The sequence below is a fragment of the Typha angustifolia genome, chromosome 14, assembly GCF_048772165.1.
Source record: "Typha angustifolia cultivar Huaian chromosome 14, ASM4877216v1, whole genome shotgun sequence".
NCBI lineage: Eukaryota > Viridiplantae > Streptophyta > Magnoliopsida > Poales > Typhaceae > Typha > Typha angustifolia.
Genome location: NC_133252.1, coordinates 10,091,006 through 10,117,415, shown reverse-complemented (window position 1 = coordinate 10,117,415; position 26,410 = coordinate 10,091,006). Strand labels below are relative to the sequence as shown.

General features: G+C 35.1%; 3 protein-coding genes and 3 non-coding genes across 6 annotated transcripts; all 6 read right to left on the bottom strand.

The window, feature by feature from the left end:
• Positions 1-373: 373 nt before the first annotated feature.
• On the bottom strand, positions 374-6,781 carry LOC140776778 (probable pre-mRNA-splicing factor ATP-dependent RNA helicase DEAH3). The gene is made up of 7 exons (XM_073120633.1): positions 6,452-6,781; positions 3,232-3,422; positions 2,038-3,128; positions 1,607-1,732; positions 1,298-1,536; positions 1,076-1,194; positions 374-624 (listed from the first exon to the last, which is right to left on the bottom strand). Exons 1-7 carry the CDS (start codon positions 6,653-6,655, stop codon positions 579-581), a joined length of 2,016 nt encoding a protein of 671 aa, XP_072976734.1. The 5' UTR covers positions 6,656-6,781; the 3' UTR covers positions 374-578.
• A 2,625-nt stretch (positions 6,782-9,406) lies between these two features.
• LOC140776432 (uncharacterized) lies at positions 9,407-13,572 on the bottom strand. Its single transcript, XM_073120143.1, has 2 exons — positions 13,039-13,572; positions 9,407-9,958 (listed from the first exon to the last, which is right to left on the bottom strand). The coding sequence occupies exons 1-2, from the start codon at positions 13,414-13,416 to the stop codon at positions 9,713-9,715; spliced, it is 624 nt and encodes a 207-aa protein (XP_072976244.1). The 5' UTR covers positions 13,417-13,572; the 3' UTR covers positions 9,407-9,712.
• LOC140776843 (small nucleolar RNA Z122) lies at positions 10,149-10,245 on the bottom strand. The gene has a single exon (XR_012106943.1). It is a non-coding gene; the product is annotated as a small nucleolar RNA Z122 (small nucleolar RNA).
• LOC140776844 (small nucleolar RNA Z122) lies at positions 10,560-10,656 on the bottom strand. Its single transcript, XR_012106944.1, has one exon. It is a non-coding gene; the product is annotated as a small nucleolar RNA Z122 (small nucleolar RNA).
• LOC140776845 (small nucleolar RNA Z122) lies at positions 11,568-11,661 on the bottom strand. The gene has a single exon (XR_012106945.1). It is a non-coding gene; the product is annotated as a small nucleolar RNA Z122 (small nucleolar RNA).
• Positions 13,573-16,035: 2,463 nt separating the features above from the next.
• Positions 16,036-18,234, bottom strand: LOC140776798 (probable glycerol-3-phosphate acyltransferase 3). The gene is made up of 2 exons (XM_073120654.1): positions 17,522-18,234; positions 16,036-17,331 (listed from the first exon to the last, which is right to left on the bottom strand). The coding sequence occupies exons 1-2, from the start codon at positions 18,200-18,202 to the stop codon at positions 16,423-16,425; spliced, it is 1,590 nt and encodes a 529-aa protein (XP_072976755.1). The 5' UTR covers positions 18,203-18,234; the 3' UTR covers positions 16,036-16,422.
• Positions 18,235-26,410: the final 8,176 nt, after the last annotated feature.

Here is a 26,410-nt window from a genome sequence, read left to right as displayed (position 1 = left end):
GAGCTATACTCATTAACTTAGTTCTCAACTCTATGTCAATCCATCTCCTCTCATATTTGTAGATTCCTCTTGCTGTGGTAGAATAAATGGACCTGGATTGATGCCTACCTCAGCTTCTTTTCTGGGTCTTCTCTATCTTCCATTACCCTGCCCTTGTGCATCATATAGTTATTACAAAGGGGGGGCAAGGAAAGCAAATCAATTTTACACTGACAACTAATGCAACAGAAGGAAATATTACCTCTAATCCTCATTTCAGCCTCTCAACAGAAAACTGGCTGGGAATATAACTGTAATCATGGTAGATTTACCAGTGTATAGATACCGTTGCAAAAGTTGCATGTCTCTTTCCAGTGTCAAAAAGATGAAATCATAAGATCATAACAGAAGGAAATATTATTCACTGGAGTGGAATGTCATCTTCTTACAAGCCTACGATATTGATTTCTGTAATCAATAATATATGCAATTCCTATGCCTAAGGTTACAGAAAAGTTCGCTGCAGAAAAGAAATTTCCAATCAGACACGAAACACATAAAGTTGAAATTAAAAGATTTGCTCTCCAAATGCCGATCCATCATACAGTAGTTATTCTGTAATAATTCGGAGCAACATCCATCAACCTGTTGGAAAATAGGGCAACATCATGAGCACAGGACTGTCCACTGTAGTAGAGGTAGGGAGTGACATGAAACAAGAAATACTTCATTAAACTTTGATTATAGGCCAAGTTATATTCATCGCATTACACATTATGAGTTTATGTGGCTTTGGTGATGCAGCAAGCTAGTTTCTTTCAACTAAATCCAAGGGCAACATAATCCAAATAGCTGTGCCAATACAGTATCACTAAGATTTGTAGTGTTGTACATATTATTCATTGAGCAAATGAACTTAATTTTTTGATTGAATTTAATTCTCGAACCATTATGACTCTGGATCTATTGTACCAGTAGGATTTTGCTTGTCTAAGTAGTAAGTACATCTCTCTATCTCTCTCTCAGTCTCTTCAATTATTTCCATGTAGATTGATACAACAAATATGAGCTCTTGGAAATGTTAAGAAATTCTTACCAGTCCACACGCACATCTGTGATCATGCGGATGAAGTTATGGCTAGCCATGACAAAATCATTGAAAATGACCCACTGAGGCCTTGAATTGATACAACATGAAGGATGAAGATCGACAACCTACATGATAAGCCTGACAAGTAACTAATCCATGATAATAGTTGTTAAGATGAAGAACAATGTATATAAAAGATTATGATGAGCTGGTAAAAGAAAAACACACATGGTGAGTTTTTAGGATGGTGTAGCGATCCCACAGCTCAAGACGAGCAACCTGCATAAAGTAACCGGCCAGTAGCCCCTTTCTTATGTTGTCATAGTAATCGCAATTATCAACATCTGTTGAGCATAATTCTAGCTTAATTTTCTTCATGATGGATACAAGCTGGCTCCTCACACTGACAGCATATTGCAACACTGCCTGGTTGACATAATTCTTATCGCACCAACTAGGATCATTGCCTGAAAGACGGTTGCTTGATGAATGAAAAGAAGCAAAACGACCACTTTATCCAAGTGAGGAAGAACTTACTGAAGAGCTTGTATGCATGGTAGACATTCAAGAGAGTGAGGTGATCCCCATTTTTGTGGCTAAAATTTCTTTTTGCCTCATCAGCAGCTTGCTGGTCCTCCGTAGGCCGTAAAAAGCAATTAGGTACTGGAAAGGATCAACAGGCATAAACGAAGAGCAGCATCAATTAGTGGAGGGTGGGGAAAGAATAATGTCAATTGGACAGTACATCGAACTCTGACATCAAGAATTTCAAGTAGGACATTTTTTTTTTTAAAGATCCATTAATCGAACTATCGTTAGCATTTTTTTACGCAAACAACCAAATTTCTGAACAAGCAAGCATGTTCCAAGGATGAAATATTTCCCCTTTTTTCTCTTTCTTATTTGTCACTAGAAAACTAGAGACAAAAAAAAAATCAGATATGCAGCGACAGTAGTACACGGTATACCTGATACCATGGCAGCAATTGAGAGAATCTCATTGGAGCAGTGAAATTGCGGACTACTAACAATCATTCTTGACATTTGAGGATCCAATGGGAACTCACTCATAAGCTCCCCAAATTTAGTCAGAATTCCCTCTCCATCAAATGCACCTAAGCAGCTGAGAGTCTCAAGAGCTCTTGCAATAGTTTCAGGAGGAGGAGGATCCATGAGGTCAAGATGGGAAATATCATCAATTCCCAGCCTCTTCATCAAAAGGAGAGTGCTCGCAAGATTAGCTCGAAGAATCTCGGGGGACACTTGTAGCGTGAAAGCTGTGAAGAACTTCTCCGGATAGAGTCGAAAGCATTTTCCAGGGCCTAATCTGCGTGCACATCCTGCTCTTCGCTGTGCACTTGCTCTTGATATTGGCAAGATCAGCGTCGTCTCAATGCAAAGTTGGGCGTTATAGACCTTTTGCTTCATATAACCACAATCAATCACGTAAATGATACCATCGATTACTAGCGATGATTCTGCAATGTCAGTTGAGACAACAACTTTCCTACCAGCAGGGCCACCTTTTCTTGTCCGAGGAGGTGCAGACTTGAAAACCTTTTTCAGCTGATCATTAACAAATATAGTAGAATGAAGTGGAAGAACTCTAACAGGCCCAACTTTATCTCCCAAGTCTGCAATCACCTTTCCAAGCTTCCAGCAGCAAGTCTCAATCTCTTCCAACCCAGTCAAAAATAGCAATATGTCACCTGTTGGTTCAGACACAAGTATTTTCTCAACTATCTCAATCGCTTTTGCAACATAATCCCTCACTGGATCTTGCTCATATGTGATATCTACAGGATGTAGTGAGGGGATTGATTTCAAAACTCGTGCAACCTTGAAATAGTCCCGAAAATGCTTCGCCTCGAACTGAGTACACATGATGATGAGCTTAAGGTCAGGTCGAGAATTTGCAGACAGGAGATTCCTCAAGTAGCTGATGAGAATATCAGTAGCCAAGGTCCTCAAATGCACCTCATCAAGAATTATCACCTCATAATTTTGTAGTAACTGATCAGATAGTGTTTCTCTCAGAAGCACACCATCAGTTATATACCTATGACAGACCACATTTCGCAATTCATTTAAACAGAGAATAATAATTAAGGATTCAAGCAGCACTAGTGTATAGATTTTTGTGTCTCATTCCAATGACATACTTTAAAATGGTCTTCGAGCTGCAGCAATCTTTGAACAAGACCGAGTAACCAACCTCCTCCCCAACTTTCACATCCATCTGTTCTGCTACTTGATGAGACAATGCTGTGGCAACTATTCTACGAGGTTGCACACATGCAATTTGTTTACCGCTGCTAGTTGGATAACCACCCTCTATCACGAATTGAGGAATCTGTTTCATTAGAATCAGAACTTTCCTCAGTGGCAAATTTCAACAATCAGCAGACCATCAAAGAAGTATAATCTTTATTTCTTCAAAGTTGCACATTTCATCCTTTAAACCAATAAGATTCATCAAAACTGTTTAGAATATATGGTAAAATATACCATAATCATTAGACTATGACAATAATTAGGGAATTTGACAATCACACCCTACATTTTTCTTATTTTCTGATTAACATCTCGTCTTTAAGCATTTTGTAACACGAGCCGTCATTTTTCTATAAAATTTTTACGTAACACCCTAATGTTACTTTGACTAACTGCCGTTAACCATGCTATATGATTTATATAACTCTACTAGTCAAATCATTATAGTTTGCCATCAACAATTATTCCAAATATAAATAAAAAGAATGCCTTTCTTAATGTCAAACTTGTAGAGGAAGTATATATGTTGCCACTACCAAGCTATGAGAACCTCAGCGCAAGTTTGCAAGCTTAATCATGCCATTTATGATTTTAAACAAGCTTCTAGTGCCCAATATAGGGGTGTAAATGAGCCAAGTTTGAGCAAGCTAGGCCTAGCTTCGCTCAGCTCGAGAGGCGGAAAAACTCAACTTGGCTTGAGCTCGATTAGAGCTGGAAAAGCTTAACTCAGCTTGTCTTGTCTCTAATTCGATGAGGCTCAAGCTCAGCTAGACGTCTTGACTCTTGTGGGCTTAATGAGCTATGCTATATAACATTTATATTTATTTTGGTATATATATATATATAATTATCTCGCATATAATATATCAAGCCTATTCGAGCTGAGCTCAAGTGAATTGACCCTGACTCGGCTCGACTCGACTCGACTCATTTAGAGTTTGAGTCGAGCTCTAAACAAGCCGAACTCACGAGTATCATGAGCCGGTGAGCTTTTTTAACAGTCCTAGCTCCAGAGTTGTTCAATAAGGATTTGTCTCTAGTCCTTTTGATCAAGGTTCCAAAAATCGGTATCGGGATCGGGATCGGCCGTCCGAAAAAACGATACGTATCGGCTGTATCGGCCGTATCGGCCGTATCGGCCGTATCGGCTGCCTGTATCGGATCGGATTATTTTAATTAAATAAAATTCTAAATATTATTAAAAATGTTAGAGAAATTTCTAAAAATTTAGAAAAAATTATAAGAAAATAAGAAATAATAATTACTCACATATAAAGCCTAAAAAGTAAAAATATCTTTTTCTCCTTCTCTTCTTTTCTATTCATTCTCTCCCACATTCTTTTTTTTATCTTTTTCTCTCTTTCTTTCTCATCTTTTTTTTTAATCTTTCCCTCTCCCACACTCTCTCTTCCATTTTCTCTCTCTCATGCCCCATTTTTTTTAATCTTTCCTCTCTCTCTCACTCTCTCTCTTGCTCTTTCCCTCTCTCTCTCCTTTTCTCTCCCTTCCTCTCTCTCCCTCACTCTCTCTCTCCCTCTCTCTCTACTGCTGCTGACAGCAGCAGTTGTCAGCTGCTGCTGTCAGCAGACAGCAGACAGCTGTCTGCTGCCTGCTGCAGCCACCTGCAGCAGGCCAGGCCGGTTTCGGCCTGGATCGGGATCGGCCGAAACTCAAATCCTTGCTTTTGATTTTGCACTTTTTACTGCAAAACTGGTGTTAGTATTATTCTTTTCCTTTTTATGTTGATGATATGATTATTATTGATGATGATACTACCGGCATATGCTTTTTGAGATTTTTCAATACTTTCTTAGTCAAAATTTTGAGATAAAAGATTTAGGTAATCTTAACTACTTTCTTGGGCTCACCACTTCAGCTGTTGATGGTTATTATTTCTCTCAGGCCAAATATGCATATGATCTTCTTTCTAGGTGGGCTTGACTAAAAATAAGACTGTCAACAGTCTTTGGGAGGTGAATGTTAAACCGCTTGGTAATGATAGCAAGCCTCTTCATGACCTAACTCTTTCTAGACAGTTAGTTAGAAGTCTCATCTATCTCACTGTATCAAGACCAGATATTGCATATGATGTTTATTTGGTTAGTCAATTTATGAGTACTCCCCGATCAACTCATTATGCTGCAGTTGTCGTATTCTACATTATATTAAGGGCACTATTTTTCATAGCCCCCACTTCTCTTTCAAGTTATCTCTTCAATTGTATGCATGTGTGCTTATTCTAGCGTTGATTGGGCTGGTGATCCCAATGATCAATGATCTACCACTGGTTATTGTTTCCTACTTTGCGCATCTTTGATTCCATGGTGTACCCAGAAACAATCTGTTATTGCTCAATCTAGCATTGAGATTGAGAATCATGCACTTGTTGATGCTACTTTAGAATTCATCTGGTTAAGTTGGCTATTTACAAATTTGAGTGCTCCTCCAATTATCAGTTGTCCTCTATATTGTGACAATTGAAGTGCTATATAAAATTGCTCATAATGATATTTTTCACGAACGTACTAAACACATTGAGATAGATTGTCACTTTACTAGACATTATCTTAAGAAATTGCACTCTACATTTTCACAAAGTCACCTCCACCTAGCCAGCATCCTAATTATTTCCAAATTCAAGATGACCACTTCATTGCCATCTTGATTTTGAGGGAGTCATCTAGAATATGGTAATAATTATCATACTTGATATTTCTAGCACAATCTTGTAATGCCTCTTACTTCCTATCAATACCAATGCGGATTAATTCTACCACCGTTACTCTTCTTCAACAACTACCTCTCTTTAGTTTTCCTAAAGAACGACCAAATTTCTAGTGGCTGCCGCTAAACTGACAAATTGGGTCCCAAAACACACCCTAGCTAGCTAGCATTTTTATCACATGTTTCTACTCAAATCACAGAAGTCACAACAAGGCTATGTTCAACAATCACGAGCATTCCAATTTAATCTGAATTAATATCGGAATGCTTCTCAAGCTCAGATCACGACAAGTTTGGTATGTCCCAAACCAACTTCAAAACACGGAGCGCCCGACCTGAGATAACAGAGATCAACGAGGCGAGGAAGGGAAAAGATATCTATACCAGGGTTGACTTTCCGGAGCCCGGCGGCGCCGCCACGACGATGACCTGGTGCTCGGCGAGCGTGTCGAGGAAAGCTTTCTTTTTAGCCCATAGTGGAAGTGTCTTCCTCTTCTCCAATAGTCTTTGGTATCGCCTCGAGAACCGCGACCCCGTCAGTGGGTTTACCTCCTCCTCCGTCGCCGCCGCCGCCTCGCTGCTCCCCATAGCCGACAGCTATTCCCTTGGATTGGGAGGAGAAGAAGAAGAAGAGGAAAGAGAGAGGAGACTCTTTTTTTTACTCTTTTTTTTTGTTCTGAGAACAAGAGAGAGGAGGTTGACTTTATGCCTTTCCTCTCGGAGTTGGTCATGCTCTCTCTTCTCTGTCTGTCTTCGTAGGTACGTGCAATATATTACTCGTAATCTCAGTATTAGACAAAAAGCGATTTTCCCTCCTTTCGGAGTATTTACATAATTGCCACTGGAATTATAATTGTTACTATATATTTTACAGTATTATAATTGAAATTAGCATAAAAACCAGTGGTATTTTTTTAATAATAATAATAATAATAATCTAAGTTAATCTGAGGTGGGTTTTCCTTTCTAAATATATATGAGAGCTAAAATCTCGCCTAAATGAGTGTTTGTTTGATTATGAATATAAGAAATTCATAGTTAAAATTAAATCTAAAGTTAAAAGCTTTCTCAAGTAGTAGGGGTTGCACTCATTAACCATCTTCTTCTTTTCTTCATTGATGCCTCTTTTCATAGTCAATTGAACTAACTAAGCTATCCCATATAGTTTATATGTGGAGGAAATAATTAAATTGACAAAGTAATTAAGTCTAGAAGAGAGAAAGGGTCTTGCCATTATTCGTGACTTAGACACTGTACCGTCCCTTGAGAGAGAGAGAAAGTTTTGGCGGTGCTCAACAAGGATAATTATTCTTAGACCAACTTGGTACCTCAAGAGTCCTGGAGCCTAGAAATTATGCTTCGAATTGAATATTAATTTATGATTCTATGCTTGTTACATTAAACTCAATACTAACCACTCTTTTAATTGAGTCGTGTGAGTTAGGTGAAGTTAATTTTATGGCCCGACAAGCTAATAAGGGCTCTCTAATTGCAAGTACAAGTTCTGCTCGTCGTTGAAAATATCATATATTTGATATGAATGTTTATTAATTTTGAGCTAAATTTTAAGTAGGGTCTATATTATTTATGATGAATTAATAGTAAAATTAAAAGAGCTCAAAGAGTATTTTATTGTCATATATTCACTTATTCAAATCCATGATGAGATTCACTTATTGTCAAACTTCTAATGGGCTTTAGGCCCAAGTTAGGTTTAGTTAGTTATTAGTTGAACTCGAAATGGTGCATCTTTTTAAATTAATCGGTTACTGCTTGGTTGAACTTGAAGTTGTGTCTATTCAGAAAATAGTTAATCAGTTGAATTCAAAATGGTGCATCCATTTAGACACAAATAAAATCCTTCTACATTGGTCAATCACGTGTGTTCATTCTATTTTGCATTCCGAATCTTCTGTTTGCATTTAAGGGAGAATCTACACAGTTTAAGTTCGACAAGTCATTTAGATAGCATTTTTTTTCTGAGTGCAAGACAATCATTTGTATCTTGGGAGACTTAGCGTCTACTGTTCTAGAAGCAATCAATGGATGACAAATTAATCTTAAGGAAATAGTATTTAATACTAGACTCAACTATACAGAATTTTACATTCTGTAATCTGTAAGTTCATTTAAATTATTTACTTATTTTGGATCGACTTTCAATGACTTTTAAAATCAGATCGTTACCGTCAACACTTGTTACACGTCAACATTAGTAATAGAGGTGTATGAAGTGCAAGATGTTTTAAAGCCGAAAACTTAGTTGGGTAGCATAGGCAACCAAGACTAATTCCTTAATCTTTTCCCTATTTTTAATGGATCCCTCTAGTCTATGATTAATGGCATTTATACAAATTGATCTCTTAAAATATCATACCAACAAAATTTTCTAGGCATCTAATTGATTTGCGCATGGATCTTAGATAGGTGCCTACTCTTCCACCTTTGATCGAGGTTTTTGGCCTTCAATCTTAAAAAGACTTCTTGTAATCGTAATGGTGACTTAATAAAATCTTATGCTATTATGGTAAGTTTTTGGATGAATATTTATAAATATTCTTCATAAATGATTGTTAGGAGGAATATTTATAAATATTTATTTAATCAGATTGCTTTTTGAGAATAAATGAAGGGAGCCAAATTCAAAAAGAAACTAGCAATAGTGAATGCATGTGAAATTGGAAGCCTAATTCCATTTCTTTTTTCAACACATCCACTTAGTTTCTATCAATTCAGAAGAATCAAAGGTTTTGATGAATTCGTTGCTTCATCCATATCATTAAAAAAAAATGGATGCAAATTATAGACTACCAGCACTCTTTGCGGACCCTTAGAATAATCAAAGTTATTCTGATGACCCATTTAAGAAAAGAATAATGTTATGCCTAAATAAAAGAGAAACTAAGATGAGGCCCTATTATCTTTGTTTGTAAAAAGCTATGTCCCAGAATCCTATCCTTTCTCCATCCACGACTCTTCCTCCTCCCTCTCTCCATAGTTCACCTGGCACCTTCAAATAAAAATGTAACTAGGTCTCACCCACTGTTCTCAGAAAAGAAGAGAGAATGAAAAGATTGAGGCAAGAGGCTTCCATCCAAGTCGAATAGTACAGTTTCAAATGTGGCATCCTAGTACTACTAGACATACAAAACACTGAACAAAATGGATCCAGAAAGAGAAACTGGAATATGCAATGGCATTCCTACTGGGCAAAAGGAGGCAGACATTATTGGTCACCATCTGCTGTCAAACAAATAGTCTGCCATTCTGATGCAATTTTAAAAGACCAATTACTTTACTGAAACATTCATTCACATGGAGAAAATTAAGGTAAATATGACTAGTATTCGAAAGACTTTCTTATGAGAAATTAGTAGAGCATTGAAAGTTATGTGAACCCAAAGAAGTGCATATTAGTACAGTAGAAAGTAAGGAAAACGAAAGCACTCCGTTTCTCTCAGGGAAGTTCCTACCTTGTACAAAGCCTAAGACATGTCCCCATAATACAAACATTGTTTGTTCTACTGTGAAAGATGTTCCCAAACAAGGGCGACTCCAATCAAAGTAGATTCCAAAAGAGTAATTGGGGCATGTCATTGATGAGTTTTACAAAAGTCTATGGAAGAGATAAATTAAGCTGATGCACTACCGCTTAGATGGCCTATCATCATCTCCATCACTATCATCATCGTCTTCGGAATCATCTTTCGTCGACCTCTTCCTCTTTGATGAGGTCTGGTCCATCGCTGCACTGCCAATATTGCCCTCCTCATCGTCTTCTTCATCAATGTCCTCATCGTTGCCATCCTCATCTGGCTCAAAGTCACTAGCATCTTCTTCATCTTCCGGACGGGCTACTGGTTGGACAAGGTATTCAGTTCCCAAATCCTCCTATAACAATTGGATGACATTAAAAAGCCAATCCTAACAAACTGCAATGCTTACAGTGCCTAGCTCTTATTCAGATAAAGGAAAAAGAATTGATATTTAACTCAATAACAGAAAAGACGCCAAGGTTATCAGCATGCAATAGATCAAGTATCTCTACATGTAGACAGCCAATCACAGAATTGGTGGAGGGTTTGGGATCAGACTGACGTGCAAAGTATCAGCACAAAATTAGCTTCTGCTGCTTCTGAGAAACAGCCTCTGAATATAGTTCAGCATCATGTCCCAAACTTTACACCAAGAATTAGCTCATGGGAAAACCAATATTATTAAAAGAGAATCAGATGTGCTTAGGCTGAAATGATGTCCTCTTGAGGCTTAATAATCTAATCCATAGCAATAATGAATCTAGTATAACAGCCATACATATGATAGAAAAAGCAAAACTAAAACAGCAACCTTAAGTAACACTGAGCTCCAAAATTCTCATCACTCATGAATAATAATTAGCTTAGAAGGTGATCAGCATGGTTACAATGTTCTGTATAGGGGAACCAGAAATACATGAAAATCTTAATCATTAGCATAAAAGGGTTTTGGCATATTTGGGATCAGACTGACGTGCAAAGTTTCAACAAATATAGTTTCTCTGCTGCTTCTCAGAAGCAGCCTCTGAATAAGATTCAGCATCATTTCCCAAAGACCATATTAACTGTGTATAAGGCATATGAGCAATGAAGACCAGCAAAGGAGAATTAGGTGCATTATGACTGAGATTGATGATATGTGATAGCTAGAAATCATATTGATGACCAAGCACACTAAAATCAGATCACATATTAAAGGAGACAGACCATTCCAAATTGTTCACTCATCAACTATATCTAGCATAACAATGACCAGCATGATTATACAAACTGGTGTAAATTTTACACAATTCAGGAAATTCTTAGTGGATGGTTTAGGATACTGGTGTGCAAAGTTTCAGCAGATGAAGGGCTGCTGCACTGCTTCTTGGAAACAGCCATTAAATAAAATTCAGCATCATTTTCACAAGCAAGACCAAGTACGACTAACAGCATACGAGCAACCAACAATACTTAAGGAGAACTAGATGCATTAAGGCTGACATTGTTTACTCACTCTTGATGCCTTATTATCCATGAAAACCATGATTGTGACCTAACAGCCAGTATATATGACAACAATAGAAAGTTAGAACCACATTGTATATCAAGGAGGACAACAAGAGCCCCAAAATTTCACTCATGAACTATCAGCAATGCTTTCTTAGGAGGTGATAAACATGATAATGGAGAACCAAACTAACATGCAAAACTTTTGTCATTCAAGAAATTGATGGAGGATTTGGGATCATTAGACATGCAAATTTTCAGCACATGAAGAGCTTCTGTGCAGCATCTCAGAAACATCCTTTGAATATAATTCCACTACATTTCCCAAACACACTACACCAAGAATGAGTATTGGCAGATGAGCAACCAAGTATTTATAAGGAGCACTGAGTGATCTAAAGTATGATAAGTTAGAAAGCATGCATACATACGTAAAAGCAATAAAAAATAATAGTTAATTTTTGTTGTGGTGGAAGTTTGGGATCAGACTGACGTGCAAAGTATCAGCACATGAAGAACTGCTGCTTTCCAGAAAAAGCCTCCGAATAAAATTCAGCATCATTTCCCGAGCATCACACCGAAGTATGACTAATGGCATATCAAGATTTTCCAAGGAATGATATTAACCAGTTAGCCACGCATTATGTCTTCAAGTAATGGTATTTAAAATGAAGGAGCACATTTCAATGTGAAACTAGCTAAAGAAAATGACCCTATGAATTAAATGTGTTTAAAAAAAACGGCAAACAAGATCCTTCTGTACAACATGCACATATGTAACTTATTTTTAACTCAAGAAATTGATACATCAGCAGCATTAACTCATGAAAGCTGACAACCTAAGAAGCCTTGAATATTAATATGTTTTCCCATGCAGCAGCAACTAACCCAACTAACACAATAAAAGGATATGATTCGGTCAACATATAAGTGATCCAAAACCAAAAGCTAAATACTTAAGAGGTTAAAGAGCCAGGAAAAAGGCAGACATATACATAAAGCAATCAGAAGTGGAATACCAAGTATGGAAAAGAAGAGCGTAGGAGAAAAAAATGATATGTTTAACAGCCAGCCAGGTCAGAGATGCAGACGACAAAGCACTTAAATGTCACAATTATTTTCACATCTACTAACAACATTATCAGTAGCACCAAAAAAGGCACCCACTGAATAGGTGCACAAACTCTCTACAAACAAAGATTAGAAAAGGATAATATAAATGCATAAATCACAAATTAGAGGAGCTAAAGATAGCACCCAAAGGTAAAAAAATTCCACTGCAGAATAATAAAGGAGGCATATATCATATGCTTAAATAGAAATGATATGTTACTCCATATAATCCACAAAGCACAAGCACAAAACATCACATAGAAATAAATTTACTAAATGCCAGATCTGCAGATCACAGAGAATATAACATAAACGAATAATTAGTTCAACACTTTAGTTTATCTTCTTCTTTTTTTAATATAAGAAAGGGCTTCATAACCCCAGATCTACCAACATAAAACCATTTCATGACAGCACAATGCAATTTTTTGAATTACTTCAAGGTAATGCTATTGACATCTAGTATTTAAACCAGCAAAGTGGAGAAACAAAAAAGGGCAAATCTCCTGAGAGCACGTCATAAACTTTGAAGTAGAAGACACAGCATAAAACGGCCAGATCCATAAGAACTAAGGTAATAACTAACTAACAATATGCTAAAATCCACAAGAAAACACATAAAACCTAGATCAATAATCATAAACCGTAATTAACTACTCCAGTACTCACGAAAAAAAGAACAATCTGTGCAAATCATCAAAAAATTGAAAATAAACCCTAAATCTCCAAGCATAACAACTATACGAGAAACCGTTAGCTTTACAATCATACTGCATCAAAAAGGAAAATAAGTAGATCTATGTACTCTAAAAACAAGACAAAATAAAAGCTCACCTCTTCTTCTCCATCTTCGTCGTCGTCGTCATCGTCGTCGTCGTCATCGTCTTCATCACCAGCATCTCCTTCCTCCTCATCTTCTTCTTCACCTTCCTCCTCCTCTTCCTCTTCATCAACATTCTCACCTTGAACTCGCTTCACACTTCCTATCTCCTGCACATCATCATCATCGTCCTCTCCTTCATCCTCATCACCCTCATCACCATCATCATCGTCCTCTTCGCCATCGTTGACCTCCTCCTCCTCCACTCCATCCTCATCGCCATCGCTGCCGTCCATCGCGCCATTGACGGTTTCGATCTCCTCCGCCTTCTTCGCTTTCTTCTTCGCCAACTCCACCTCCCTCTCGTCCTCCGCCGCCGGCGCCGCCTTCATCTCCTTCTTCGGAGAAGAAAATTCACGAGCAATTAAACGATATTAAAATCAAGTTTCTTCTGGCGGCGAACAGTGGAAGGGGAGGGAGGGAAGGAAGAAGAAAGGTCGCGAGCTCTGGTTCGAATTGCACCACAGAATAGATCTGACCCGTCGAATGTCGCAGTCTCACGAGGATCGGTGACGTGGATATCGATCTGACGCTTCAAACTGAATAGTATTAGGGTTTGTGCTTTCGCGTCACTCCAGTCTTGGCTTGGCGGCCGCTAGGGTTCTCTTCCACTAGGGCTGGCGTCATCACAAAAAGTTCTCCTTTCCTTTCCTAGGTGAAATTTATTCATAACACCCTAATGTTTTGCTTATTAGTGTTCAATCCTTCTTGTGGACCTTCACACTTTGATCCTCGTCTTTTACTTTATTGTTTAAAAAAACATTTCGAATTAAATTTTAGGAAATATTATTAGAAATCTGGTGGTATCTCAATTAAACCAATATAAAAATATAATATCTGGGATTCAAACCTAAAAATATTTGTGCAATATAACCCTTTTTAAATCATCTAATCTCTATCCCATTGACTCTTTTGCCTTTAATATTATCAGCTATTCTATAGAAATTTATCAAAAAGATCTTAGAAAAAATTTAATCTTATATTAGCTAATTACAATATAAAACTAAAACTCTTAGTTAGATAGACTAATATAATGGTTTAATGAAATAAAACAATCTTTTTAATTTAACATAAGTCACAATTTTAACCTAGTAGTTAAGCCTTATAAGCTTATAACAAAGAGTCGAAAGTCATTAAGATTAAGGATTAATATCCAAAGTAATGAGCCCTGGGTTCAAGTAAATAAGATAATTTCAGATAGAGTCGTAGATATCGATAAGTATATCTTGTAAATTGTAATAATTAGTTTTATTAGTTTTTTATTTGAATTTAGATTTGTGATTTGTTTATCTAATTTTAAATGTTTTTTCTATGTATTATTATTTATAATATTTTAATAAGCAAGAGTTTAGAAATCATGCCCAAGGATTTTAAATATTTTCATTCAGCGTTCCATTTTTAAATTTCAAATATCAAAGCCCTCAAATATATGGTGGAAGGAGAATCTTCTTTTAATTTAAATTCGAAAATAACATAGAATAGTGTATGATCTTCTCTAGAAAATTTAGATATATGTTTGTAGAACCATCCTTTTCTAGTAGTCCATGTCAAATTTCTTATCCCTTTCTCTATACGATTTAAATATTACTTATTCCTTTTAGTATTGCTTAATAAAAACTATGTTACTTAAATTATTATTGTTCCATTAGAGTAACAAAAATTATATCACCGGATATAAATCATGATATTTAGTTGATTCATGATTACAGTAATACTAAGCCACAAAATTAGTATCGTGATCAAATAGTTAAAGAAACTCATATTGTATAAATATTCTCTTTGACTTGTGACGACCTAAGTGATAAAAAGATTAGCCTAAGTGATAAAAAGATAGGAAGATTAGAGTAACAAAAATTATATCACCGAATATAAATCATGATATTTAGTGATTCGTGATTACAGTAATACTAAGCCACAAAATTAGTATCGTGATCAAGTAGTTAAAGAAACTCATATTGTATAAATATTCTCTTTGACTTGTGACGACGGATTTAGCCTAAGTGATAAAAAGATAGGAAGAATGAGGTGGATGAATATATATATCAAACATCATTATTGAACATATGATCTAATGAAAGGAATTAATTACTAGATCCTTGGAAGGAAGCTGCCTACAATTGACTGTCTGTAGAAAGTGCTCCAAAACAATAATGATACTTTCTAAGAGTAATTAGCAATGCATCTATAAATTCTTGTACTAAAAGGTATTAGCTCGTAGTATTTTGTTTTCCTACTCTAGATAATGGAGGCCAATCGTTTTCCCCAAAGACATCCAACTACCTAAAATTATAAAGGAAGAGAGAGGCCGTAGAGATGACTTCTTCCAATGCTAACACAAGCAACTATCACTTCCTTTAATGACTTCACATGTATCAACTGTGTTGAAGTAATTGTAGACGTATTGCCATTTGTTGAATACCAACTAAGTGTACATGACTTGTGTTTTAGGATTCATAATCCTCTCTCTCTATATATATATATATTAAAAAAATAGATTGCCCATTTTCTTTCTCTACCTTTATATGAAGTGCATTTTAATCAAATGTTAGAATTTTATGAGACACCAAATCATCCCTATCCACATGTGGATTTCTCAAATGGACAAGTACTGTATTTAGACATGCATCATAATTAAAGAGATGAAGTTATGAAACCATCTTTGTATTAGCATTTAAGAGCCAAACGATATGGAGATGTAGGTGTTGTTGGAGTCAATGAAGAATAGATATGAAGGGAGCAAGTAAAAGCAAAACAATAATTAATACTTGTTTCTATGAAGAAGTACTGAAAATTATGCACAACCACCAAAATATCCTACCTAACTATTGCCATAGAAAAGCCTGAGAGCACATTAACTCAAAAATCTCCCAACTATTTGTTTTTGACTTGGATAAAGAAAAACTCTATTTTAAAACTATGCTAACTAACTCACTATTCTAAAAGCTTAATAATAATGAGAACTTTTAGGCTCCTGGCTTGCTTATATTCTTCCATCAAGTAAAATAGTACAATTTAATGAAAACTTTTCACTCTACACATCTGGTTTACTTGCCATATTATCCTTCTCCTCTCTCTCTCTCTCTCTCTCATGTTGTGTGTGTGTGTGAGAGAGAGAGAGAGAGAGAGAGCTCCATGAATCCTCAGATAATTAATTCAAAACTAATTTTTATAATACCCTTGGTGGTGTACAGTAGATATAGTACTATTTACTTATAATTAATTATCCTTCTCCTTCTCTCTCTAGCTCCCTCTCTCTATTGTGTTGGTGTAGAGAAAGAGATATAGAAAGCTCCATCCATCCTCAAATAGTCACGTAAAATTCATTAAGTCACCTTCCCTTATCCACCATGAATTCTTTCCACAACCCCTTCATTCCCTGCAAGCATCAAATACTTATCCTTCCTTGTCAAAGCAGTGCACTCGAACCCCAACGCCTTCCCAATCTCGCCCTGTATATAGTTAGCTATCTCATGACGACTCCCTAATTCCTTCTCTTCGCCATTATCATCGTAGCAGGTGTCCACCTTCTCCAAGATGTGCACCTTGTAGCACGGCACAGGATTCATGAGGAAGTAGACCGGATCCAAGGATTTGAACCCGCTCGCCGTCGTGCCGTAGAACATCCCAACCTTCGAGTCTAACGCCACCGGCACGATCTCCCGCCGCAGCTCGACGAACAGCGAGCTGAACCGGAGGAGGTACGGCTCACGGCAGGTGGTCCCCTCGGGGCATATCACGACCCCTCCCTCTTTGAGGAGCGCATCTATCTTAATCCTATCGACTTCTTTATTCCGACTCAGCCGGATAGTTTTTATCGGGGAGAGGACCTCCGAGAAGCGGCTGAGGCTGTAGGTGGTGGCGGTCAGGTGGCGGCGGATGGCGGCGGAGACGTAGATGGGGTCCAAGAGGGTGCGGTGGTTGCAGACGAAGAGCTGGTTCTGTGCAGAAGGAGGGTAGGAAGAGGAGGAGGAGGAGGTGGTGGAGGAGGAGGGGAGGAGGACAGTGGAGTGCATGCCCATGAAGGCGAGGAGGGAGATGGAGAGGCGGTAAGGGAGGAAGCGGAAGACGGCGGCCCGGACGACGCCTAGGGGGAAGGCGAAGGGGAGCCAGAGGAACATGGAGAGGCTGGCGGACGGAGTTGGGGTGAAGGCTATTCTACCATCATGGAAGACTAAAGGGTTTGGATACCTTGACCTTGGTAGAGCTTCCCATCTCTTCCTCTCACCTTCACTTATTATGTATATTTCCTGAAAATAATAATAATAATAATTATTATTAATCATGACACAAATAAAAAATTAATTTAATTTAATGCTGGAGTTACTCCGTACGTAGTTAACGGGATTCTATGACAATCTTAACTAATTAGATGCATGCAAAAAAAAGAAGAAGAAGAAGTAATTGCCTTAATACATACATACGAACTCGATCACTCACCTTGCAACGTTGAGAGAAATGGTGAAGAGAGTCGGTATGGCCTCCAATACCAACAACCCAGCCATCTTCTCCTCCCAAAAGCTTATCCAACTCCATCGCCTTGCTCTTGCTCTGATCCTCCTCCTCCTCCTTCTCCTGCATCAACCCAGTGTAGTAACCCCACAACTCTCTCAGGTCCCTCCCCACCACCTCCTCAACCTCCAGGTAGTCCTTCAAGAACCCTTCCACCATCACCCTCGGCATCCTGCTCACACACACCCTCCTCCGGCTCCTCCTCAGTATCTCAAACCCTTCCAACCCCACGTCCTGCAAGAAGAACTTGGGCAAGACTGCCCTCCCCACCCTGAACCCCTCCTTCTTCACCCCGGCAAAGCTCACCATCACCATCACCTTGATCCCCACCTCCTCGCTGACGCAGCACAACAAGGGGTACAGCAGCAAGAGGAGGAGGCCCCTCAGGAACCCCCCTGCCTCCAACGCCACCAGCATGAAGTAGGGGAAGGTGGAAGAAGACCTCAGCAGCCCACCCTCCACGTCGCAAACCAGGACTTGGTTAGGGAGCTTCTCCAACGACGGGTATTTAGGTGATTTCCCATGGGGTGGTGTAGGGGAAATCCTAAGTTTTCTTAGAAAGGATCTGTAGAAGAAGAATAAAGATCGAAAGAAAGCTTTTGAGAACATTCTAATCTCTCCCACACTGAAGAGTAGGGCATTGGATCTTTCCTAGCTCAAGGCTATATATATATATATACATATCATCAACTGACATTTAAAAGCTTGATGGCCGACGTCAACCTACTTAAATTTAATGCTAAAGTAGTTGGCTTTGCTTCCACCACCCTTTTTGTTTGATTGCAATGCTTTATGGCGTTGAAATGCCAATCAAATTGGGACCTTTCAAATAAGAGTGCGAGTCACTCATATATGAACTTAATTTTAGGGAACCCATGGAGTGATCCAAATTTATCTAATCACTCAATTGTATATTAGAGAGAATAAAATATTATAAAATAAAATAAAAAGAGAAGAAGGTCTCAAATAGAATTTTTTTTTCATCATCTTTAATCGTATCAACGGTTGACCAAGTTCTTCGGCCGTAAAACTATACTTATATTATTATACTACTCGTCCTACTAAAAGGCAAGTAATGTTCACCTCTGACTTAATATGTAGCCTTTGCATTAACAGTAAACTAATGATTGCATTCTAGTTTAAACCGCGGAGAGATTTAATATTCAGATTGAAAGTATAGCAGAGTTTTGCACCCTCCCAAAGGAAACTTTGGACAGCAGATTCTGATTTTTGAACTTAACATTATGAATAATAAACTAATAATATATCTCATGCCTTGTTGGAAGGCATGTCCATTACGTCACGATTTCTATATGAAAGATTGGATGTTATATTGCCATTGGACATAGATTGGGTTAAATATATTTATTATTATATATTTACGTCAAAAATTACTTTAATTTTATGTACTTTAAAAAAAATTTAATCCGTCTTTATATTTATGATTAAGATAATACTGTTAAATAATTAAAATAACTATGATGCTTAATTAAGTTAAACATAAAAAACTGTCTCATTTTAATCATAAATATATATAGACTGATTTGAAATTTTTTTAAATATATAAGAATTAAATAATTTTGAGCATAAATATATAATCCATATATTTGTATAAGCTCGAGGGTATATTTGGATATAAAACGTGGCACCTTCCTTCTTGAAAATTAAATCTCGTGTATGCAACCACTCGGACTATGAAAATGTTTCGGATATGAATCAAATAGTAGTAAAATTGTATCACGATCCATATTTTTTTTCCCAAATAAGAATCCGAATACATATAGCAAATGGATATTGAACTTAATTATCATGAGTACAACAATTGATATGAAACAAATATAGGATATATTTATTATATTGTTCCTAGATATATACAAATTTGTCATATAGTTATGGAAACAACATGTAGTTCTAAAAATATATATGCAAAAATAAGATTGCAAGTTCGTATAAAAGTATAGATAGTCTTATATATCACTAGTGTAATATTTTAAACCAAGGAATATGTTGATATTTGATTATTTAGATATTATTTTTTGATCCGGATCGAGATCAATATCCGTATCCGTATATACTGTTATCTTATGATGACAAATTTAAACATTAAAATAAATTAATAAAAGCTAAATTTATATATAATAAAACTCAAATATGAAATCGAATCACGTAGATGACCCGTTTTTAATCCTTGGACCCTTTGATCACATTAACTCTGAGTCGTCAAATTTCACCACAACTATCCAGACAAGTGTTAGGCCTTAGAAACCCTAATTAATGATGAAATGATCATTCAACATTGAATTCAAAGTGCTTCCCTGTCATGAAATTTGGTTTGTAAAACTTAAACCTCTTATTATAGTTTGTGACCTACGTGATAATCCCTTTAAAAAATGGGTTTAATTCTATTATAATCTAATTTGGGTCATAAATAATTAAATTCATCTAATTTAACTATTAAACGAATTATGTCCGTGTTTATTATTTCAACCTCTTTTAACATGTTTAATTTTAACTTGTATTTGCCGTGCTGAATTGTTTATAGCTCGATAATTTGTCACGACTCCACAACCTAATTATAATTTGTTTATAACTTGAATACACCATATAAACTAAATCGTTAATGTTATCTATACATAAACGAGTGTTGTTTGTATTTAATTTTTTCTATTCGTTTAATAAATGAGTTGCGCATGTGTTGACACAAACCAGTGCCGATCTAATCCAACCCGATTGACACCTCTATCTGTAATTACCTAACAACTATTAGGTTTTAATTACCCCTAACTAATAATTAGGAGACAAAGGCAACTGGACTGTTAGATATATATTTTTTAATAGGCTTCATTATATGCAACTTATCCTTATAGACTTTGGATTGGGCTCAGTTCAAGAGGGGACCAATTGAAGGTGGCAAACTAAATAAGGGTTAGAAGAAACCAATTAATTAACATGTCCATCCGACGTGGCACTTTCCCATCCAAAGATCTTGCCCTAATAAGCCAACTCTTTCTGATTAAGGCACTCCCCCACCTAATTAATTTTGTGGGTCACTTGACACTCTAGGCTAAGGACCACAAACCTAATTAATTACAACACATTAATTAGTAATTATCCTTAATCATTTGCACTACAATCTTAAACAATATATCTAAAAAGATTGTCCTCAGATGGTTAATTAAAGAGGCTTACGTTGTATAAGCATATTCACTTTCGAAATCTAATGTGTTCGTGTTTGCCCTAATCTCGTTTATGCACGATGCCTATAAATGCCTTGCCATGTACAAAGTGAAGCTAGTTTATCACGGTAAGAATTCAATGTATAGCCTTGACACATATAGCTAGAACTAGATTGAGTTAATTTCATGATTATTAAGGGTAGAATTCAACATGATCATAGACTATTAATTCCCAAAATTCCAAGTGGGTCTTGTAATTATGCTTTTCAATTAATCATCGCACTCACTAATTAACATTTTGATGGAGCAGTCGTAATTCCTCCGATGTAATACGGAACTTGCAATGGTAACGTTGATGTAACATTTAAACAGACATGAAAATGATGTGCAATTTATCCATTTAAATGAGAACAATTTAACATAAACTTGTGCATGAGGAAATCTTTTAGCATCATGCACTGAAGATGAATAATTAATCTTGATATGAATATGCTAAATTTTAGTATTTGATACTACTTGAAGATCATTGTTTGGCTGGAAAGACTAAAACCAGTACTTATGAATTCAATCTGATGCTCTACCTACCAATCAATTGCCATGAATAATTGGCAATTTACTTGCTAATCTCTGTATGATTAGGATTGTTAATGTAGTGTGAATAGTTTGTGTTTGGCTCGAAATTTTGTTAGAGATCGACTGCTTGTTTGATAAATGAGGCCAACATATACGAGCAAGACTTAGCTCGCTAGTTTTCGGCTCGGTATAGCTTGATTATATATATAGTATAATGGTTACAATTTAATTGCTAATTAATAAGTAATTCAACCGTTAGATTGCTATTGATTCTCAGTTTATTAATTCCTCCATTATCATATGATAATGTTAGGTCTAGTTGAGCTCTGAATATACTAAATGAGTTGTGTTTTGAAAAAGCTTGACTTAGCTCGTTAAGTCAAACAAGCTGAACATGAGCTGATTTGAATTCTCTTCGTAAAAGAATTTTTGCTCTTTTTTTCTAGCTTGATCGTGTTCAGCTTATTGCCACCATAATATAAAATTATAGGGTTAAATATATTTTACTCTCATATACTTGTCCAAGAAATATGATGATATATTTTGTTCATTTTAGCGGTGCTTAATTAAATTTAATTAAAAATCTAATGATTTTACTTTAATCATAAGAATAGAAACTAATTTAAGTAAAATATAAGGGTTTAAAATATTTTTAAGCATAAGTACATTATGGTAAAATATATTTTATACTTGATTATATTAGTTGCTTAGATTATCTAATAGCCATAAGCAAAGCAAACTAAGAAAAACATATCTCAATTATTATTCTGGTTTTTATTCTCATGATAAAATTTACTAGATAACATTATTTCATCCATTAGCGAGTGAAAAAAAAAAGAACATCTTCCTCAAACATGCCATGTAATAATGATTTATCTACTGTGATATTTTTGCACAACTGAAAAGATCTGAGAATTGCTCTAGAATTAATGCTGAATATATATATATATATATATATATATATATATATATATATAATGTTCAATTTGATGGAGATAGTGAATGAAGGCTGGATTCCCATCTTTCTTGATGGAATTGGTTAGGGCAAGTTAATTCTTGAATTGTGCACATTTTTTCACACTTTAGTTGGACATTTATTGCATCTGGTTTAAGAGATTCACATTTAAGAGACAGATAGATGAAAGGGATTCCCTTATCTTCTGTTAAGGTGGCGTTTGCTTTGAATATATGGATTTTCTTAAATTTAGTTAGACATCACCAACCGAATTTAGTAATTAAATGGTAGTTTATCCTTTACTAAATTATAAAAAAGAAAAAAAGAACTCAATGGCAAATTAGTCTTCCCTTCATTCTACTTCTCGTTCCATTTCACTACCACTCTACAGCCGCATCATATTTCTGACCAAGAAAATAGTTTTTGAACATTTATCACGCCCAATGAGCATCGTCTTCTCTACCCGTTGTAGATTTTGATGTACCATTTTCATGAGATAGATGAATTGCATATTATGAAACTTGTCACCGTAGATTGATTGCATGTTTATAATACCGCTTAGGGACTTACAATCTAGCAAGCTTACAATCAACTTAAAATATAACTCTTTTAAACTAGCTTAAAATACAAAGCCTACAAATAAGTCTTAAAAACAAGACCATTTGCGCTTGTAGCATTAGATTTGGAGACCCTTCATCGACAATCTTGGCTGAAGCCATCTCCTCATGGGCGCAAACTCCCCCTCCTCCCTCCCATCTAATATTACCTCACCATGTTTCCTCTTTTATTATCTATTTTATAGTAACATTATTTAAGAGCAAAATTTTCCTTTTATTATTTGTTTTTCGATATGCATTTTTTTATTTAAGAACTCTACTCACTTTTGTAATATCTATGAACTTATTATGGCATATGAGCTCTACTATTATTTTTGTACTATTGATATATGTGGGTCTCATGAGAGGGTATTTCATCTTGTTATGTAGTAACTTGGTAATTTCAATTCTATTTACCATGATTCCTGTTGTATATTACATCACAGGAGTGGACCTTTTCTCATAGGTGGGAACCCCACATATATTCAATGAAGTGTATCTCTACTGATATCCTTGTTATATATTATGGTGTTTGTTACCTGCTTTATTTATTGCTCATTAAGTGGCTCCAACCAAACCTTGAATACCTTCCAGAATCTCATCCTGCTGCAGGGTAATATATACTGAGCAAAGAACATTACTTTGTTTGGAAGAAGCAGGTTACATTAGAAATAATCCACTTGTTAGTGGCCTACATTCCTTCATGTATATGTTCATGTACTATATATGTTTCTTGATGTAAATGGCTTCCTATGAATTGTAAAAGAGCTCATCTTAGGTTATTAGTGCAGTAGTTTGCACATATATGTTACATGATGGTCTTAAAATCTAATCTAGAAAAAAAGAAAGGAGTAGCTGTAGGTGTTTGGAATGTGGTTTAGTGAAGCATGTAATATAGTGTTAATTAAAGGATAAATATATAAGTTGATGGTTATTTTTTCTCTCCATGAAGGTTCCAGTAGTCAGTTGCATACCACCTTCAGTGCATATATATGGGCACTTTTTTTTTTTGTTGAGATAATTTAAATCTTATTAGGTGTTAATTTAATAAGAATATTTTGATATTAATATTTTTCAAAAATTTAAAGAGCATTTTAGTGTATATATATATATATATATATATATATATATATATATATATATATGAGATACATCCTCAATTTTCCTCCAAAATCAATATTTTTCTTTTTACTTTTTTACATCACATAAGATGTAACAGTGACATCATATCATAGTTTATAACTAAACACCAATTTTTTAAAACTAGTTTAATGTATCTAAAATGAGATAAAGTAATGTCATTCAAGTACTACATTCACACCAAAAGGATTGGTGTCCACTAGTGCAAGTTCTACCTTACTAATATCTTTGCACTCTCATGAATGAACATGTACTACTAAAGAGGAAATATATTTGAATTAAACTCACTATTAATTTTTCTATCAGTATTTTAGATTTGAATCCTATCTTTCAAAAGTTAAAATGAATTAGATTTATATTGATTGGAGAGAGAGGTTTAAAGCAGGCTCTTATTTGACTCAGATAAGATAGATTTAATCTAATATCCTATTGCATTGCATGATTATCTTCTATATTCAAACGAAGGCAGGAGATGTATTTCAGAGAAGACAACGTTCCTTCATACATAACTTCTTCTCAATAGCTTTTAATCCTTAAATTCATACATAAAGGGGTACCAAATTAATATAAAATAGAGTGAGAATAGGCTATATTATCAGTAGGATTAACATTACAGAAATTACAATGAGGTATTGAAGTATTTGGATTAACAAAAAAAAGGGAACCATTATTTTTGGAACCTAGAACTTTATTCTCTCTTCAAGTTAAAACCTAAAAGTAGATGTTCTTGGAATAAATATGAGAGTGAAAGGATCAGTTAATATGCCAGTATGTGTTATCACAAATGGAGACACAGTGGTGTAGATGGTGTGCTCTACCTGAAAAGAAACATTAATTTAGAGGAAGGTGGTGGAAAGGGATAGTATTTAGGGTGACAAATCTAGAGAGATCCAGAAGGTTGTATCACTAAATGTGAGAGGATATATAACGTAGTATTCTGCAAATTGGTTATCTTATATTGTCAGAGTTAATTGGTTATTAGACATGATATCATCATAAGTCAAGTAGTTTTCTCATATTGTATCAAAGTATATATTTTTATCTAATTGTGATGGGTTTAATTTTTGTGTTAAAAAATATAAGATATTGATGCAAATCGTGTCAGATTGGATCGCATCATAAAGACATTGAACTTGAACGAGTATAACTCACCAATAGTTTGATTTTGTTATTAGATCGCATAAGTAATCGACTCGGAAAAACTGGCTAACTCGGTGGTTGAACCAGTGAACCGTGCAAACTAGCTAGTTTTTGGCGAACCGGTCAGGTGAACTATTTTGATAAAATTACATAATTATCCTCAATATTTAAGAAAATTTATATATAGCACCCTGCTTTATAATGTAATTCTGATTTACACTCTATATTTTCACTATTTACAAATCGAACTCTATGATTTAGCGAATATGTGCAGAAAATACTATGTGTTAGATTTGAATTAATAGTGTGAGAATATTCCGTTAAGTAAAGATATTTTATTTTTAAAATAACTAAAATACTTTTATTATGACTTTGTTGAGAGTATTTTAATAATTTTCTTAATATAGTTAACTTAACTCAGAGATTTTGTTAAGTTTAACTAACTCATCTAATAACAGGTTTTTTTGTATATATTTATTAAATCATAAGACTCAATTTACAAATAGTGAAAATATAGAGTGTAAACCATAATTTCATTAAAAGATAGGGTGTTATATGCAAATTGTTATTATATTTAATTATTATATTATATATACTTATGATATTTTCTAAAATTTTAAAATATTTAGTTTATAACATACCTTTTATTTTTAAATTAGTTTTTTTTTTCACATATACCCTTGAAAAGACCCTTATTTGCTTGTACATCTATCTAAAGTTTATATTTACATATATAAATATCTTTCAAAATATAATTTCTTTGCATATATAACTCCTAAGATCCTTATTTTTTGCGTGAATATTACTTAAAATAAACTATCATTAAAATTTGAACAATTTAAATATAAATATATAGATAATATTATTTTTGTTTTGAAGTATTTCTCTTAGTTAATAGTATTTTTAATTTTTTATATTAAATAATTTAACTTGAAAATAACTATAAAAGTAAGTATGTAAATAACATTTGTTTTAAGATATGCACATACAATTGTACTACTTTTATAGATATTTATTTATTTTTAAAATTATTTAGTTCTATTAATATACTGTTTAAATATTTTATAAAATTCAGTAATCCGACCTGATAAACTACCGGATGAAGCAATAACCTAGTGATTCGACCCTTGACCAGGTCAATATTCCATCCGGTTCTAATAACTATGATATTGGGTCAAGCATGTATGTTCATGTGTTACCTTTTTCTTGCATTTTTCTATAGCGAATCATAAAAGAT

Coding starts and splice junctions, on each gene's coding strand:
- LOC140776778 (XM_073120633.1), bottom strand. CDS start 6,655: ATGGGGAGCAGCGAGGCGGCGGCGGCGACGGAGGAGGAGGTAAACCCA. Junction 1,537..1,606: donor CCATGCATACAAGCTCTTCA/GTAAGTTCTTCC, acceptor ACCGTCTTTCAG/GCAATGATCCTAGTTGGTGC. Junction 625..1,075: donor ACAGATGTGCGTGTGGACTG/GTAAGAATTTCT, acceptor ATTTTCCAACAG/GTTGATGGATGTTGCTCCGA.
- LOC140776432 (XM_073120143.1), bottom strand. CDS start 13,416: ATGAAGGCGGCGCCGGCGGCGGAGGACGAGAGGGAGGTGGAGTTGGCG. Junction 9,959..13,038: donor ACGAAGATGGAGAAGAAGAG/GTGAGCTTTTAT, acceptor CAATTGTTATAG/GAGGATTTGGGAACTGAATA.
- LOC140776798 (XM_073120654.1), bottom strand. CDS start 18,202: ATGTTCTCAAAAGCTTTCTTTCGATCTTTATTCTTCTTCTACAGATCC. Junction 17,332..17,521: donor ATTTCTCTCAACGTTGCAAG/GTGAGTGATCGA, acceptor TATTATTTTCAG/GAAATATACATAATAAGTGA.